The 17,253-nt window shown below is 47.0% G+C and overlaps 1 protein-coding gene across 2 annotated transcripts; it reads right to left on the reverse strand.

Moving 5' to 3' along the window:
• Positions 1-103: 103 nt before the first annotated feature.
• On the reverse strand, positions 104-10,356 carry msh6 (mutS homolog 6 (E. coli)). 2 transcript variants are annotated; one of them, XM_079730689.1, is made up of 10 exons: positions 9,981-10,356; positions 9,435-9,637; positions 8,932-9,101; positions 6,137-8,744; positions 4,952-5,241; positions 4,269-4,386; positions 3,758-3,847; positions 3,215-3,369; positions 2,009-2,208; positions 104-1,473 (listed from the first exon to the last, which is right to left on the reverse strand). In XM_079730689.1, the coding sequence occupies exons 1-10, from the start codon at positions 10,241-10,243 to the stop codon at positions 1,392-1,394; spliced, it is 4,179 nt and encodes a 1,392-aa protein (XP_079586815.1). In that variant the 5' UTR covers positions 10,244-10,356; the 3' UTR covers positions 104-1,391. The 2 variants fall into 2 exon arrangements, with proteins under 2 accessions (XP_079586815.1, XP_079586816.1); XM_079730690.1 differs by lacking the exon at positions 9,981-10,356 and having other exon boundaries at positions 9,455-9,631.
• Between the last annotated feature and the right edge of the window lie 6,897 nt (positions 10,357-17,253).

A 17,253-nucleotide genomic window follows, 5' to 3' on the forward strand; every position in this document is an offset into this window, starting at 1 on the left:
AGGGGATGGGGATGGGGGGGGGGGGGGGGGGGGTGGGTGGGAGGGAGGGAGGGAGGGGAGGAGGAGGAGGAGGAGGAGGAGGAGGAGGAGGAGGAGGAGGAGAGATGCCAAGGTAGAGCCAGCAAAGCACGTCTGTCTGTTGAGCGACAACGCAGACGACAACAAGTCACGTATATATAAGAATCCTCATGGACAGCGGCGCTGACTCAAGCGGTCCCCATGGCAACAATACTTCCATCACCGGGCAACCGTTGAGCTTGTATGCACGTCCGGAAAAAAGAAAACAAAAACAAAAGGACACAGCACTTCAGCGATTAAAAAAAAAAAGATTTAATTTTTAATGCTTTTTGTGTAGTTTTGTATTTCATGCAAAAATCGTACTGTACTTGAATGTCTTTATTTTATTCAACGTGGTTTTATTTTATTTTTCTCACCCAGCAATCGCCCCCCCCCCCCCCCCCCCCCCACTGTAAATGTACTCCCGTCGCAGTATCTTAACTTCTTTCTGTGAAAGAGAACAAGAGGAAACACTAAACATTTCCTCCAGCAATGTTGGCTTATTTACATTTATCATTCACGAAAAAGAAAAAAAAAAAAAAAACTTTTTTAATTTCACAAGACTTGTTGAAAGCCCAGACTCCCATGTATAGCTTACGTGTCGTTTTTAGTATCCTTGACCTGAACTTTTACCGTCTTCTTATGGTGTTTGTTGGTGAGATCCTCTAGATTTCCTCTGCAGTGGCTGTCGGCAGTTCTGACGGGAATGCCACACGATGTTTTTATACAGTCATGACGTATTCATGTATACCGTGTCCCATTTTACAGCTCCACTGTCTTGCACAATTTGTACCTGTTGTAAACCTTTTTTTTTGTAATACTATATGGTATATCCAACTCAAATGGCCTAATAAACCTACACCATTTTTACTTGGGTTGAAATTCTTGGTCAATTTGAAAAATGTCCGTAGGGGATTTTAAGATGTGATGAGCAAGTCTTGTTAGCAGGCGTTTTATAAGAAAGATAAACGTAAGATAAACGTGGCTTCCAACATTGCTGGAGGATAAGAAACTTACTCAAATTAAGCTGAGACAAGTATCTATACAGTGGTATGTTTTATTCCCCCTCCCCTCCATCTGTATTGGTTTCCATACAACCTAAATTGTATGCATGTATCATAACATCTAGACTTAATATATTGTGAAGTATTCAATAACCATTATGTAGGCGATAGTGTGAAATTAAAGGGTTCAATTTCCTACATAAGAAATTGTCTTGTTTTTTTAAATAAACTTTATTAGATCATTACAGTAGTGGATTTATTTGTGTTGTCTTCAAAGTAACAAAAATATGGAACAGTGGAACAATTAGAAAGGAACCGGAACAAACGGGTTCAGACACTGGTGATCGTTTGAACCAGCGAAACAAAGTGAGCTTTTCCCAGAGTGGCGTCTTCAGCAAATTTGCAGAGCTTCCTGTGAGGAGGGGGAGACAAAATGACAGGATCAGTAATCAAATCTTCCTCGGCAATAAATTATGTCACATGATGGATCACATTATGGTTCAACACTAGGGCTGGTATTGCCAGGTACCTCACAATTCAATTCTTTAGGTCTTCATTCGATTCTATATTGATCCGATATCGATTCAATAATACTTGCAGATGACAAAAATACCTAAATATTATTTAGAATTAACCATTTCATTGTGCTTTAACTAGCAAATAGGAATACACCATTGTATAGTATTGTTCCTGAGCTAAACTTGCAGCATTTAAAGTAATAATCGTAACATGGACAAATGTAAAAGGGCATGTACATTTAGGCATCCTCGCTTCTATATTACAATGACTGACTATGCTTCTTTTTTTTTTTTAATGGAAATAATCGATTTCAAAAAACTCTGCATCGAAATTGAATCGAGAACAAATAAATTGCAGTGCATTGACGCATCGATATTTTCACCCAGCCCTGCCCAACACGGTAGTCTGTTAAACAACGTTTGCCGTACCTGAAGAGCCTCAGGCTAGTGGTGCTGCTCTCAAACTCCCTGGCCTTCTGGTGGCCGGCCTGGATCACGTCCTCGGGCAGGTTGGCCAGGCGGGCTGCGTTGAAGCCGTAGCTCTTCGGACAGGCCCCAGCGATGAACTTGTAGAGGAAGGTGATGGTCTCCTGGCTGGGATCCTCGCATTCGTTCTCCACCATGCAGGCCTGGAGGAGACGGACGGCTTCTTCATACTTGGCAGTTTCAAGGTCGCCTATTTGCATTTTTAAATATGGGGGGGGCATCCGCTGCCAGAATTCGGCGACTGCCTGCCATTTATCACTTTTGATCTACTGCTGACTTCCTAAGTGGTTGTCATAATGTTTGACATTCATTATTTAAACTATTATTTAAATTGATTATTTCCCACTGCTGATTTTAAAATCAGCAGTGGGAAATAATCAATTGTGAAATAATCAATTGTGGGAAAAAAGACGGGTTAGAAAAATTGCTTTGAAAGTCATTACTGATATATTGGATGAAACATTAAATGTATTCTGTGGTATTGAAATCCAAATGATATCCACAGTCACCTGCCACACCACAGGACAGGACAGTAGTGGCGCTATCTTGTTGTATACGGGGAATGGGTTAACCTAGCAATTGTGAGTGCTTGGAACTTGGTTCTATGAGTATCTTTACTGTACCGACAGCGATATATTGTTGTTTCTCCTTCTTCTGACAAATGTACTTATTGTAAGTCGCTTTGGATAAAAGCGTCTGCTAAATGCCCTAAATGTAAATTCACAATTCACTGCACGTGATTATTGTTTTGCTCAATGACTCAACAGTACAGAGTGACGTACTTCAGCTGATCTAGTAGGCCTCTGCAGGGAAGGCGGGCCTTACTAACGATCGGCCTATACATCGGCCGGACGATATTTGCGTTTTTCACGTGCATCGGCCGATTTTATTTTTTTTAAAAATATTTTTCCCAGAATGATTCACAGAGAGTCCAATAAATGTTCCCTTTTTAAATTGAGACATTGTAACATTTGTTATCATCATTGTGTAATTTTTATGATGTAAATTAAGGGAGCAAAAGCAGTATCGGCTCAAGAAGATCGGTATCGGCGTATCGGTCGTCGGCTAAGGCTGACAAAAAAAATAATAAATAATAATTTTCGGTATCGCCCTAAAAAGAATCCACAGGGGTCGATCCCTGTCACTCACCATGTGTCCCAGCCGCACCGCAGGGTTATTGGCGTAGTCCTCCACCAGAGAGTGGTAGTGGGTGGAGAAGAGCGTGCGGCAGCCAACCTTCTCCGCCAGCTCCTTCACCACGGCACTGGCGATGGCGGTGCCGTCATAAGTGGCTGTGCCCCTGCCTGCAAAGCCGTCCACAAAAAGACGCTTACGAATCTCGTTCCCAAGTCGGGGGGACATGGGAAGGTAATGCGATACAACTGATTCTGAAATTGCGGGGGGGGAATTTGTTCTTGGTGAAGAATTTGATTATGCGCCATGTATAGCTTTTCAAGACGGGGAGCGCGATATTAAAACGGCACCGTGAAACATGACGGCACAATATGAGATTTGTAATGGGAAGTATATGAAAAATGTATTCGAGTCCTCCTACATTGTAAAAACACAGATCCACGGTTGGATTGGTTAGAGGTTTCAACAATCTTTACAAGGATTTCAAGTTTCAAGGATCAACAATGGCAATATTTGATTAAAGACTCTCCTATCATTTCCGTTGCTCCACGGCCTTACCCAGTTCATCGAGGAGCACTAGGGAGTGTTGGGTGGCGTGGTGCAGGATACTGGCCGTTTCACTCAGCTCCACGAAGAACGTACTTTCCCCTGGAGGTGAAAAGAAAAGGACAAAACACATTGAGGTCGAGATTCCGATAGATAGATCATCTTTATTGTCATTGTACAAGACAACAACATTTTGTAAGAGCAATCCTCCAGCTGCACAGTTATATAGAAGCATGAAATATAAATATATAATATAAAAACAACAATATCAACAATATGAAAATAGAATGTTTTCGAAAAGTCCAAGTCGTTAAGCGTCGCTAGGGCAATGTATGTATGAGATGGGGAGCATCAGTGTGGGAGGGGGGGGGAGAGTTCAGTAGGGACACAGCTCCATGGTAGAAGATGTTTTGCAGTCTCGTCGTGCGGGCGCTAGGTGTCCTAACCGCGGAGGTGTTAAGAAGACCAGTCCCTTTGGCACGAGCGCGAGAGAAGGTGGGGTGGGGGGGGGGTTGTGTTTTACCGGCCATGATGCGATCCGAGGCCCCCAGGCGGGTGAAGACCCGGTCCACGGGGGTGAACTGCAGGCTGTCAGCGGGCACGTAGCAGCCCAGCTGAGCCAGGATCAGCACCAGGCCGCACTAACACACAGGACATGCACATTAGGATCACAGCGATTCAGGATGGCTGGCTCAGAAAAAGGCCCCCTTTCCTTAAAACATCTGTACCACGCTTATATTTAGCAGTACTTCAAATACTATTAAGTACTTCAAATACTATTAAGTACTGCACTTAGCATTGTGTAGCATCTTATCCTAGCTATCTTTGTTGTATACCGGGAATTGGTTAACAACAACAATCTAGTGCTTGGCACTTTGTTCTATGAACTTCCTTACTGTAGCAACTGTAGCGATATGTCGTTTCTCTTTCGTCCGACAAATGTGCTTAATGTCAGTCGCTTTGAATAAAAGTGTGATGAATGCCCTGAATGAAAATGTAAAGCATTCTCGCTTGATGTGAAAACCTCAAAGGAAATATACGATGGTTACACACCAATATGACATTTGTCAGTCGATAATGACTCACGGTCTCTTCAGGGGATGAGTCACTTTTTATATCATTTTCTATGAAATGGCAGAAAAAAAAAAGGCCCGGAGGTGGACGCACCGCCGCCTTCCTCCTATCTGTGCCCGGCAGTCAGCCCACCTGTCTCATGAGGGTTGACTTGCCCCCCATGTTTGGCCCCGTGACGAGGACGCAGGGGGCATGGCCGGCCGCCCCTCCCTCCTTCTCCTCCTCCCCGGGGCAGTTGATGAAGATGTCGTTGGGGATGAAGTCGTCTCCGAAGAAGGTCTTGGTGACGCAGGGATGGCGCGAGCCCCGCAGGTCCAGGAAGGGAGCCGAGCGCTCGCCGGCCGCCTTCGGGAGCACCAGCCTGGGCCGGCACATGGGTCCGTCGCCCCCCTGGCTGTAGCGCATCAGGCTGAGCAGCACGTCTGGGGGAGAGCGTACAAAGGGGAGTCCGTTAAAACCACAGCATCGGCCGGCGTTATTACACTAGGGCTGGGCGACTCATCCCATTTTGATGAAGATTTAGATTTTAGCGTTAAACGAGCACAAAACTAATATAATCTAATTTTCTATATATATATATGTTTTTTCAATGTTTTATAGAAAGTGCAGAACAGCTGGATACATATCTGTACATTATTTTAGATTTGAACTTTTTCTTTTTCACCATTTTGTGTCTTTTTTTAAAGGCGAAATTTCAAAATTCTCAGTTACAAAGTGTTTTCAAGAGACATGCTGAATAAATGCTCCATGTTTTCAAACTCAAAAATAATCGTTTGAATAATCGTGATTTCAATATTGACCGAAATAATCGTGACTGTGATTTTTCCCCATAATCGAGCAGCCCTATATCACACTCATAAAAACAACGGGAAGTACATGTTTACATGGGCTCTGTGCTTGTAGCCCGTCCCCCAAGTTTTAAATCACCATCCGTTATCGGGTGTATCCAGGCTTTTAGCGGCAGAGTGCTGCTGTAAATAGAACAGCAATGTGTGTTTGAGAAATGGTCCGTTGATAAGAAATCCCATTATGAGACACATTACTCCTCCACTGTAGAGCTCCATCATTTACAATGTAATCATCTCTGCAAGACTAAGTCATTACTGTAAACACTATCTGACTGAAACGTAGAGCCTTAATGGGCCCAACGGCTAGCCACCAAGCGATTCCCAGTCTCTGGATGGTTATTTAAAGAGATGAATTATTTTAACATATTTCACACAAACACACACACCCCTTTCTATCGTTCTATTTTTAAGACACGTTCCGAGAGCCGAATAATAGATCCGCAAAAAAAACAAACGAACGCGTCCGTACCTAGCACCGCCATGCACTCCACGCCCGTCTGCCAGTCTCTGTAGTTCTTATCAAAGTTGTAGAAGAGCCTCCGCATGCAGTCCTTGAGCGCGGCGTCCCTCTTCTCCTCGTAGCCCTGCAGCTCGGCGAACAGGCCCTCCACCTCCTTGGTGACGTAGCGCTTCCAGCCCTTCTTGGTGGACTTCACCTCGTACTCCTCGGGGATGCTCCTCGCCGAGATGCTCTCCGGCACCTCCATCTGGTAGCGGTTGCGGCCCGTGCCCCAGAAGGTCATGCTCTTGCAGCCCAGCCGCTTCTTCTGCCGCTCCAGGTAGTCGTGGAGCGCTCTCTCGCAGGTCTTGATCTCGCCGAGCGCCTGGTCGAACTCGGGGTCGAAGCCCGTCTTGGGGGTGATGACGCCGGTCGTCCGGGCCTTCTGGTGGTCGAAGGCCGTATCCCAGCGCCGGAGCTCCCCGGAGAGGTCGGGGAACAGGCCCTCCTCCCCGCTGCCGGCCTTCAGGTTCACCACCTGGCGGAGCAGCGCCGAACGAAACTCCCCGGAGACTCTGGCGAAGCCGGAGATGATCTCCTGCATGGTTTTGAAGCCCTCCAGCGCTGAGAGGAAGTCGGCTATCTTGCGCTTGCTGTAGGTGACCTCCTCGTAGAGCACGGCCCGGCTGTCGGGGTGGTCCTGGCCCTTCAGCGGCGTGCCGATGCTGTGGATCTTGCTGAGGAGGCGCTCCAGGTCGGGCAGCTTCTTCAGCAGCTCCGAGGCCTCCGAGGCCTCGCCCGGGGCCCCCATCAGGTCTTCCAGGGCGTCCAGCCGGTCCTCGATGGAGGTGGGGTTGCAGAGCGGAGCGCAGAGCCACTGCTTGAGGAGCCTCTTCCCGAACGGCGTGGAGCAGGTGTCCAGGCGCTCCGACAGGGTGCCCTCCGTTCCCCCCGCGCCGTTCTGGAGGATCTCCAGGTTGGCCAGGGTCACCCCGTCCAGGACCACGCGCTGACGCGTCTGGGAGAAGAAGCTGGAGGCGGAGCCGGCGGCCTTCTCCATCTCGACGTCCACGGGGACGTACTCCTCGAAGTTTGCCATGGAGAGCAGCTCGTGGTCGACGAAGCACTTCTTCAGGTAGAACATGCATCCGCCCAGGGCGGAGAGGGCCAGCTCGAAGCCCTCCTTGGGCGTGAGGCCCAGCGAGTCGCTCTCGGAGGTCATGCCCTTCAGGACGCTCGGTAAAATGCTTCCACCGGCCTCCTGGTCCTTCCCGACGCTCTCTTTGAAGTAGTCTTCCTCCGCCAGGGTCTTGAGGGTCTTCTGCGCGTCCCAGAACTGAGTGTTGGCCGCGAGCGCCTCCTGCATGGCCGAGGCCAGCGACGACTTGAGGATTTGACGGGTCTCCAGCGACGGGTTCCCCCTCTCGAAGAGCACCTGCGCGGGGGCAAAGTGCGCCACCAGGGTGCGCAGCCGGGAGCAGTGGCGGTCGTCCTGGAACTGCCCCACGTGGAAGTAGCCCACGGAGGTGTCCACGAAGCTCACGCCGTAGGAGCGGGCGGAGCCGGAGCTCTCCGGCTCCGCCCGCTCCTTCAGGCTCAGCAGGTACTTGCTCTGGCACTCGGACGGCGCCCCGTCCAGCACGCTGTAGGTCTGGGTGCCCCGCGTGATGATCCGGCACACCTCGCGCTTCACCACGCGGTCGAACTTGGTGGGGCGCGCCATGGTCTTGCAGCGGGCCTCCATCATGTCCGGCGTCTCCGTCTGCTCCACCCGCGCCACCTTGTAGCCCTTCTGGACGAGCGCGTCCGAGAAGCGGCCGAACCCGATCTCGGGGAAGCCCGAGTGGGCCCAGGTGCCCTTCATGAAGGTGAGGTTAACCTCGTTGACTCCGACCACGGCGTCCATGTGGTACAGCTCGTAGAACTTGCCCACCTTGTAGAAGAGCACCGTGTCGAACATGTCCGCCTTCAGCTGCCACCAGCGCCGGATGCCGGGGGTGCACTTGTTCAGGAAGTCGTCGGGCACGTAGAGGGTGGTGGGGTCGTAGTCGTTGTCCGCCTGGCGGCGGCGGCGGCTGTCTTTGCGTTTGCCGTCCTGCAGCCACTCCAGCTTCTCGTGGTCCCAGGTGGTCGCCCCGCCGCCGCCGGCCGTGCCGTTGGCCTGGCCCTCGCCGTTGTCCGCCGCAGAGAAGGCGGACAGTCGTGACTTGGTGTCTGCGGCGGATACCGGCGGGCGTTTCGGGGTTATCGCTGGTGCAGCGGCGGCCGGCTTGGGTTTTGGCTTGGAGGCTTTTTCGTCGGGACGTTTGCGCTTCACAGGTTTGACCGGGCTGTCCACTTCGGAGATTTCGCTCTCCTCGACCTCCTCCTCCTCCTCTTCCTCTGAACTGCTCACCGCCTCCTCCACCTCTTCTTCTTCTTCATCGTCGTCTTCCTCGCTGCTGGCCGCAGCTTTCTTGGGGTTGAACTCCTCGTCCGAGCCGTCGGTGTCGGAGGCCACGATGATGCGCCGGCGCTTGGGTTTTCTGCCCCTGTCCACCGTGGATCTGGAGGAACGGCGGCTAGGCTTGGATGACTGCTCCTCTTCCTCCATCTCTTCGTCACTCGCCTCTTCATCAGAGAGCGTTGACTTATCAAGCTGAAAGCACAAATAAGGACGGACGAATAAAAATCTCATAACATACCGAGGTCTTTCATAACGTAACAATACTCTACTTTATCAATCCCAGGCGTCATCTCAGGACTGAACACAACAAACCCAGAGGTGTTCTGGGAATAAAAGACAACAAAAACATCAGACGAGGGCAATAGTCCTTCTAACCCACCTCCATGTCTTCCTCCTCTTCCTCGTCAGATGGGTCCATGGCGAGAGGCATCTGCAGCCTTTTCTCTGGACTGTCAAACATGACTTTGTCCGCTAGCTCCATGGCACGGCGGATCTCAGGCCTCCCGCTGAAGAAGGTGCCACCGCTTTGAGCATCACTGCTGTCGGAGCCTGCCACAGAAGTTAGGCACTTAATACCTCTTTCAGTATTTTACAGCTTTGGCATAAGTATTTGCCACAAGTGCCACGGTGTGGGGCACATTTCATATACAACCTGGTACTTATCAATATCAATACCAACTTAGAAAATAGTATCAAACATTTCCAGTAATAAACATGGAAAAAAACACCTAGAACCAAGCTTTAATAATAGTGGGTTCACTCACACTTTGAATCATTAAAATTCGTAAAATAAGTCATAATAAATCAAAATAAATAAACGTTATTATCTACTAATAATAACGCTGGCAGCATACGCATGAAGTTCAACCGACTCTATCTTACCTAGGTATTCTCGTACATACTTGGCGCTGACCCAACCCCTGGTAGGAGGCTCGTCAAAGAAATGGACATGGATGCGCTGGTTCCGCCCACGACCCCTCATCTGCAGTCCACTCAGGGGCTGGGGGACGACCATGCACGGCCACCACGGGTGGCCCTCCAGCTTGGCCCAGACCAGGGAGCCAGCGTTGAACTGGCATGGAGCGCTGGGCACACAAGCGTACATTTTGTAAGTGCGTCGCCATAGCGAGGACGTAGCTAACTTGTATAGCTCCGTCGCTCTCCGTACAATAGGAACGATGCACTTTAAACACAGCACGATGTCGTTACGTTGGCTAACTGTTACAGACAGTTAAAAAAAAAGTTAAATCGAGTAATAATTTGATACTTGACAGAGAAAACCTCTCGAACATCTCTTAGTACGCCAATCAGAGTTAACATCTTGACATGTCTGCTGCGGCTCAAAGACATTTAGTTGGATATGATCGTGCACATCGTGCACAACGTGTGCGATGTGCACGATGCCAGGAGGACCATGTCAACACTTACCTTTCCTTGGCGGCAGGCGCTTTATCCCCAAACAGTTTACCGAATCCTCCATTCGAGGTCTTTGAGTGAGACTTTGGTTTGGGTTTCGTGTGTTTGACGGGCGGGTTCGGTGGAGCTAGCTTAGCCTGCTCTTTCGGCGAGGAGTTCGACTTCAGGCCGGAGGACGGGACGTCTGCCTCGGTCGGAGAAGGACTGAGCTTAGGTTTGGAGACCTGCGGTGGAGACTTGGTGAAGAAGTTGAACAGGGAACTTTGCTTGGCCATTTGTGACGTGGCTTTTAGCACCCTGGCAAAGAAAAATTGGAAAAAAAACAATTTTTTTGCGTATTTACTTTCCTGTTATCCTCTAGCGCTACCTTTGCAGGCCTGCTTCTTCGAGGTGCTCTTCGCGGGAAAACACAGCATGGCTGGTGAGGGCGGTGAAAACACACGTTATCCAATCAGAAGCGAATACAAAGGAGTCACGTGGGCCCGTTTGAGCGCCCTGTACGCATGTGTCACATGACAATGTTCCTGATGTACAAAACACATCAGAAAGATAATACTGAACAAAACGGCCCAAATGAATGACAAAAAAATATATATTTTGAACATGCCTTGCTTACTATACAGACAGCCCGGTTCGATGGAGAGAAACGAAAACCCTAATAGCGATAATAGGCGCTGATAAACATACACCAGCAGAGTGCAGTATGAGAGCGATAATCTCCACAGGAGGTGCTGTGTTTCCTATGGTTTTACTGTAGCGGTTTGTATGAGGGTATCTTTTGCGATTGCAATTTCCATAGTTATTACCAATGTATTGCAAACAGGGCCAAACTCTGTTAGGGTAAAAAAAAAAATGCTTACATTGGATTCATAACGGAGTAGCAATAGATACAAGCACTTCGTCCTATGCATGTAGGCCGTAGAGGACCAGCAGGATAGCATTGGGCTGTTCAGGACCTTGATTAAGGGGGAGGAGTGTTGGCCCAGGATCGTGGACTACATCCAAATACAATCCTATTAATAACTGTAAATACATTTCCACTTCATAACCCCAGTGACTGATATGATATCACCGACTCACTGGCCTCCAGCTAGAGCTGCAGTAGGACGATGCTGACGTTGAATGATCAGTGAACATCTACTTAATGTGATGTATTATCAGGTACGCTCTGTGAGTTATTGGTTTTACGATTATACTCAATCGACCTTCGGACATCCTTTCTGTGTTTGTGTGTGTGTGTGAGTGGGTGGGTTGGTAGGTGTGTGTGCGTATGTGTGTGTGCGCGCGCGCGCACGTAAGCAAACACACACACACACACACACACACAAGTATTCACAGTACAGGTGTGTGCACATGCCTTGTTGAACCGTCCATTACAGTATGTGAGCATGTGTGTGTAAAGGAATATCAATTATTCATCCTTGTCTCCACCAAACACTAACCTCAGCAGGACACCAGGAAAAATGATGACAAGAGTGTGGATGTTGAGAGCATTTGAGGCCCATTAGTATTCAGTCCACCTCTGCCTTGCCCCGGACTTACTCCAGTGAAACCAAAAATGACCGTGCATGGTCTTGTTCCGCTCTGAGTCTCTTCCCCTCACGTTATGTCCAAGGTAATCTGGACCAGAAAGGTGGGGAGGGTTAGGGCTGGGAGGATGTTTTGCATCGCCTCTCACTGGGAGGTTGTAAGAGAATAACATTTGGGAGCTGTATAAAATGACGTAACCACATTGAAAGGGTGCACAAAGAACAAATGAAATGGCATTTCCCTCAAGGTCAGAGACAAACAGGCAGGAACCCGAAAAAACAACCAGTCACACAGACGGACACACGGACATACAGACTGACAGGCTAATAGGGGAAGGCTTCGCATAAAAATAATCGATTACCAAGGTGAGCTGAAGTCCTAGCGTCGATCGATTTCATTTGGCCAAACGCTTCTTTAGACTGAGAACACGGCTGTCGGCTGTCGAGGTCTATGGCCATCCACCGTGTCTAATGAGGCGGCGTTTCTCTCCTGCCGTGCGTTGACAGCTCCGCACCGCTTTGCGTGTTCGGTACCCTGGGTTCTCCCTTTGGTCTCCAGGGTACCAACCACTGATAACACCACGACAGCCCATCTTCCAGATCACGGTCAGAATACCCCCTCCAGCTGTTCAGGATCAGGCCTCCAACAGGGTGAACCACCAGGGAAATAACTTCCACAAATTGAATTTGTTCAAAGTGCGAGGAGTTAAGTAGGAAGTTCCTCAGCAATTCTGGTGTGTAGTGTGTGGGCCTTGTGGCTGATACCTGAAGTAAGGGGGGCTTTGTGGCACTTTATTGCATTGCGCACATAAAGTTTTACTTTGGGATGGGTTCTCGTGCCTACAGCACCTTAAGTGAGGGGTTAGGCATCTCAAGGATTCCTACAAGTAGCCTGGAGACAGTACTGTATAGAACAGGGTGACAGTACAGTATAGCGCACGAGTACATAAAATAACTTTATACCTGCACTCCCGAAGTTCGGCCAGGCACTGGGAAAACCGCCACAGTCAGGGGATATCTGTCCTGTCTTATGAGGGGAGGGCAGGAGCTATTTTCTAATCCCGATGGCCATTCTGCACTGTCTCCAGTTTCTTGATTAAACAGGTTGTTCAGTTCTTTTTTTTTTTTTTGCAACCGCTGCAGTTTTGATTGTGTGCTCGGTTTGATTGTTCTTTGGCTCACTGCCAAGGGTTTGGATGAACGCGTGAGTCTTCAATCCCGATAGTCATGTGTCCAGCTAGGCTCTGATTGTTGTCTTTCTGTCCAGCTAGGCTCTGATTGTAGTCTTTCTGTCCAGCTAGGCTCTGATTGTAGTCTTTCTGTCCAGCTAGGCTCTGATTGTAGTCTTTCTGTCCAGCTAGGCTCTGATTGTAGTCTTTCAGATTCGCGATCAATATATATATTTTTTATTCAACTGCACAGATTGAGTTTTATTTTATAGTCATTCGACTACCTTTTTATGGTTGACTGGGATATATATATATATATATATTTACATGGGAATAGACAGTTTATTGAGTCCACTGAACAGTGGTAATTTGTGTAAATCAGACTTTTTGTGTTAGTGGGAAATGCTGACCACATAAAATGTGTAATAGAATATTTTATATTTATGTTTAAATAAAAGGTTAAACTGGGGTAAGTGATGGAGCCCTTTACTGAAGAGCCCTAAAAGGTTTAAAAAAATATGGAAGTATTTAAAAATATATATATATATATTGTATATATATTGTAACGGCTCTTGAAAGTAATTACAAATTACAATGAAGTATACTTACAATGTATTTTTAAGGTATATATATATATTTATTGTATTACTAATATATTTCTATATAAGTATGAGTGTAATAACAGTTATAAAAAAACCTGTTTGAAATATAATTATAGCAAAAAGGTATATTATTAAAAAGTATAGCATTAGCAAAAAATGACATGCATTAGTCATTGGTAGGTCAAGCTCATTTAAGTGCATTTAAGTATGTCTTTTGTTGCACTAATGACACATCACTAGCATATTAAGTGCATTGTTTCAGCACACTTTCAGTACATTAATCATGTTCGCACATGGGAGTATACTAATTCGACTTAAATTAAGTGTTTATTGAGTGCACTTTTTGTCTTTACCTTGGAACCTGGGATAGAGTGTTTTTGTCCCTCTCTGTTTTCCCCTCCCTGCAATGTGCCGACTAGTTTCCAAAGTCATAATGGATGAAGATGTGAGAGTCTTTCCGATGTAGGTACATCTTTTCCTCATAACTCCCAGTTGTGTATAATGTTTGGACTAAACTCCATCCACAGTATATTTGGGCTATCGATCATTCTCTGTACATGCTGAAGAAAACAAAAGATTCACACTATAAGGCTTTAAGAACAGCTGTTTCATTGCTACAAATTCACACAGAGGATTTACTACTTGAGCTTAATTAAATTTGTGTGTTTGCTGTTGCTGCGCTCTATCTTTTTAATCAATCGGTTTCCCGGTGCCAAATATAGCAAAAGGATATACAATGAAAATATACAAAAACGTGATTCCGTGAACACATTTTTATTTTTTTAACAGCAGATAATTAATTCAAGAGGAACATTTAGCAAACAGAAAGACTGTGGTTCATTGCCACACCAAAGAGCGGTATTACTTCCCCCCAATTTAGTAAGATGTTTTCATACTCACAGCAGAACACACACAATTGTCTTTGGGAAAGGTACAAATATTTCATTTCAATATGACAGCAGAGTACAACAGCAGAGCCTTTATGGGTTGTGTCAGGGTCACAGAGTCGTAAAGAGAAGAAGGTGCCTTGTACTGTGAAGGACTCAGTTGCTTTAGGAGCACTCCTGCAGAGTAACAATAGCTGACAATAGAATACCTAATTACATCCTTCTCAACCTGGTTCCCCAGTGGGGAGAAAACCTAAACAAATACTCATATCTTTGAAGTGCTGTAATGTGCGGTAATTATAGATGGTTTTGGAGAAGAAGGAACACATGAGTGCGGCATCCCTTCTACAGTTCTTCAGACTGATATGGGACAGAGAGAAGAGAGGAGGCACTGCATGTTACACACAAACTAATGAGTCCCTAGGCTAGGGGCTCATTAGTTACTGTTAGGAGTCTAGATGTTAGATTGCTTAGATAGACCTGGCAGAATAGGAACTATCCCCCTATATTCGGTCCTGAAACGTTGGTAATTCTGTCTTTCGTATGGTGGTCATGCATTGGTATTTTCAATATTCCAAACCAATGCCAACCATTTAGTATTTGTAATGCAGAGTGTAGGAGGGTAAGAGCCCCGGGCATGAGCTCCACAAGACCTCTCATGTCCTATGGGCACCTTGCAGAAGGTTAGTTAGCCCAAAGTGCAATCTCTCTCTCTCTCTCTCGCCCTCTCTCTCTCTCTCTCTCTCTCTCTCTGTCTCCCTCCCTCGCCCTCCCTCTCTCTCTCTCTCTCTCTCTCTCTCTCTCTCTCTCTCTCTCTCTCTCTCTCTCTCTCTCTCTCTCTCTCTCTCTCTCTCTCTCCCCTCTCTCTCTCTCTCTCTCTCTCTCTCTCTCTCTCTTTCCCTCACCCTCTCTCTCTCTCTCTCCCTCACTCTCTCTCCTGCCCTCGCCCTCACCCTCGCCCTCATCCTCCGCTCTACACAGCGGTCATAAATTGGCAATTAAACGGGCCATCCCTGCTTGCTGCCAGTAGGGACCAGAAATTCAGTGGAGACAAACCTGTAAATATAACATGCAAAAACACACTGCAGATAATTTCCAGCTTTGAACAGCATACCCATTTTCAGTGCTTTCAAATCTACACATACATTTACAACACACATACACACACACACACACACACACACACACACACACACACACACACACACTCAGGAATGCCTGGGTGTGGTATTGGAAGGAACACCTTTCTTTGCTGCCTTTACAGGTGTGGGAGGCTGAGGCAGCTGCAATCAATCAACCAATCGGGGAGAGCAAACGGGTAGCTGGAGATGACACATGGGGAGAGGGGGGAGAGAGGTTGTTCACCCAGATATACTGGCTCTTCATCGGGACTGCTTGGTCAACTTTGGAAGGTTGGGGGAGTGCTGACGGTGTGCAGATTTCCTCCTGTAGGAACTTATGAAAACAAACAGTGCCCCACATCACATTTAACAAGTGTACAATAAACTACGGATATCTGCAAAGCAAGCAATGGTTCCCTATTTAGCTGACCCCTTTTACCCATCCCCTACCCAATCCCTGTGTGTTTCCCTGGGTCTAACAGAGTCTGAAGGTCCCACACCCGGGCCTGGGAAGACTCCTAAGTTTGTTTCCCTTACTGCCTTGTCCCTGCATTATTAATAAATATCTACTTTTATTTTAGGATTTTCTTCCTTCAAGACGGTGTCCGTGTCTCTGTACTGCATACGTGCGGATGCACATGCACATGCACACACTATATGAGAAAGAAAACATCATGCCTTAAATGGTGGATGGATGGATCATGGTAAAACAGTATTACAGCCTTAATACAAACAGGACACTTTGCTTCTTTGCACTACTTTACATTGGAAGCCAATTAGTGTAATTGCCCCCCAATCTATAGCTTCTTTAGGACCACTGCTGGACTACTTGAATGCAGAGTCTACCAAATGGCAAATCAATAGACTCGTCCATTATATTCCCTGTCACGTCTATTCTGGGATTGTGCTGCTAGGAGCTAATGTTGTAGTAGGCTAATTGCACAACATGCACTAAAGAGTTACCTTTTGGAAGACTAGATATCTTATTCAGCTTATTAGTACAGACCAATCCTCACGTGGCCTCCACTGTTAATAACATTGATGTTTATTTGTGCATCTATAATTCTGATGTCATTGGGTATAGACTAAATTGCGTAGGCTATTTATTTTCTCTTAATTTCTTTAATTCTGCTACTGTCCTGTACTTTCTGCTATGACACCAACATATACCATTGGGGATACATAAAGTACAACCTGATCTTCTTCCTCTTCCAGTTGGATGTGGAGAATGCTGTTAGCTTTAGACGTCTCTGAAGTATCATATGCCTGGACACCCCAGGTCCATTCTTGTTTTCTAGTTTAGGACAGGGCCTTCATTGCCTGTTCGGAAGTTAATCAAAGGCAGCCTCTTTCGAATGTGATCCTGACGAAATTATGTAAAAAATGACAAAAAATGTCTTGGCCCGTTCCATCCTGAATTGACTGGAGATACAGCAGTTTGGTGTTTCTGACGATTACGTTGACTGAAGTGCTTACTTCTAGGGTTGGGGGGAGGGGCGTGGAGGGAATTCAGGGTTGGCAGACAGCGCTGGTGGGTGGAAAATCTTTATCCACGTATTGATTCTGGCGTTTTCAACACTCCCCAGTGCCTTGTCAACCGAAAGCTTTTGCCAATCGTGCTTTTTTTTGTTTGCGCAGAGCAAATGGTTTCGAGGCATTTCACCACTTCCGTTCAGACATGTTTCCTGACCAATACCATGTTCATTACGTTGCAAGGGTCACTATTATGGGTTGCAACAGTCAAAATATGGAACCCTTTATTTTGCTGTCATTTGCCAGTCTGCCGACCCCTTCTACCGCAGCTGTTTGGTCAACAATGAGCCCACAATGATGATTCCTAGTGGCAGGCTTGCTGCGTTATTACGTCATCTGCATGACATTACATAACGGGTCTTTGAACACACAGGTAAATAATTCCCACGAGTGGGGGGGGGGGGGGGGGGGGGGGGGGGTCATCCAATTCAGGTCATTTTCATA

The sequence above is a fragment of the Pollachius pollachius genome (genome assembly GCF_949987615.1).
Source record: "Pollachius pollachius genome assembly, chromosome: 2".
In the NCBI taxonomy this organism is placed as follows: Eukaryota; Metazoa; Chordata; class Actinopteri; order Gadiformes; family Gadidae; genus Pollachius; species Pollachius pollachius.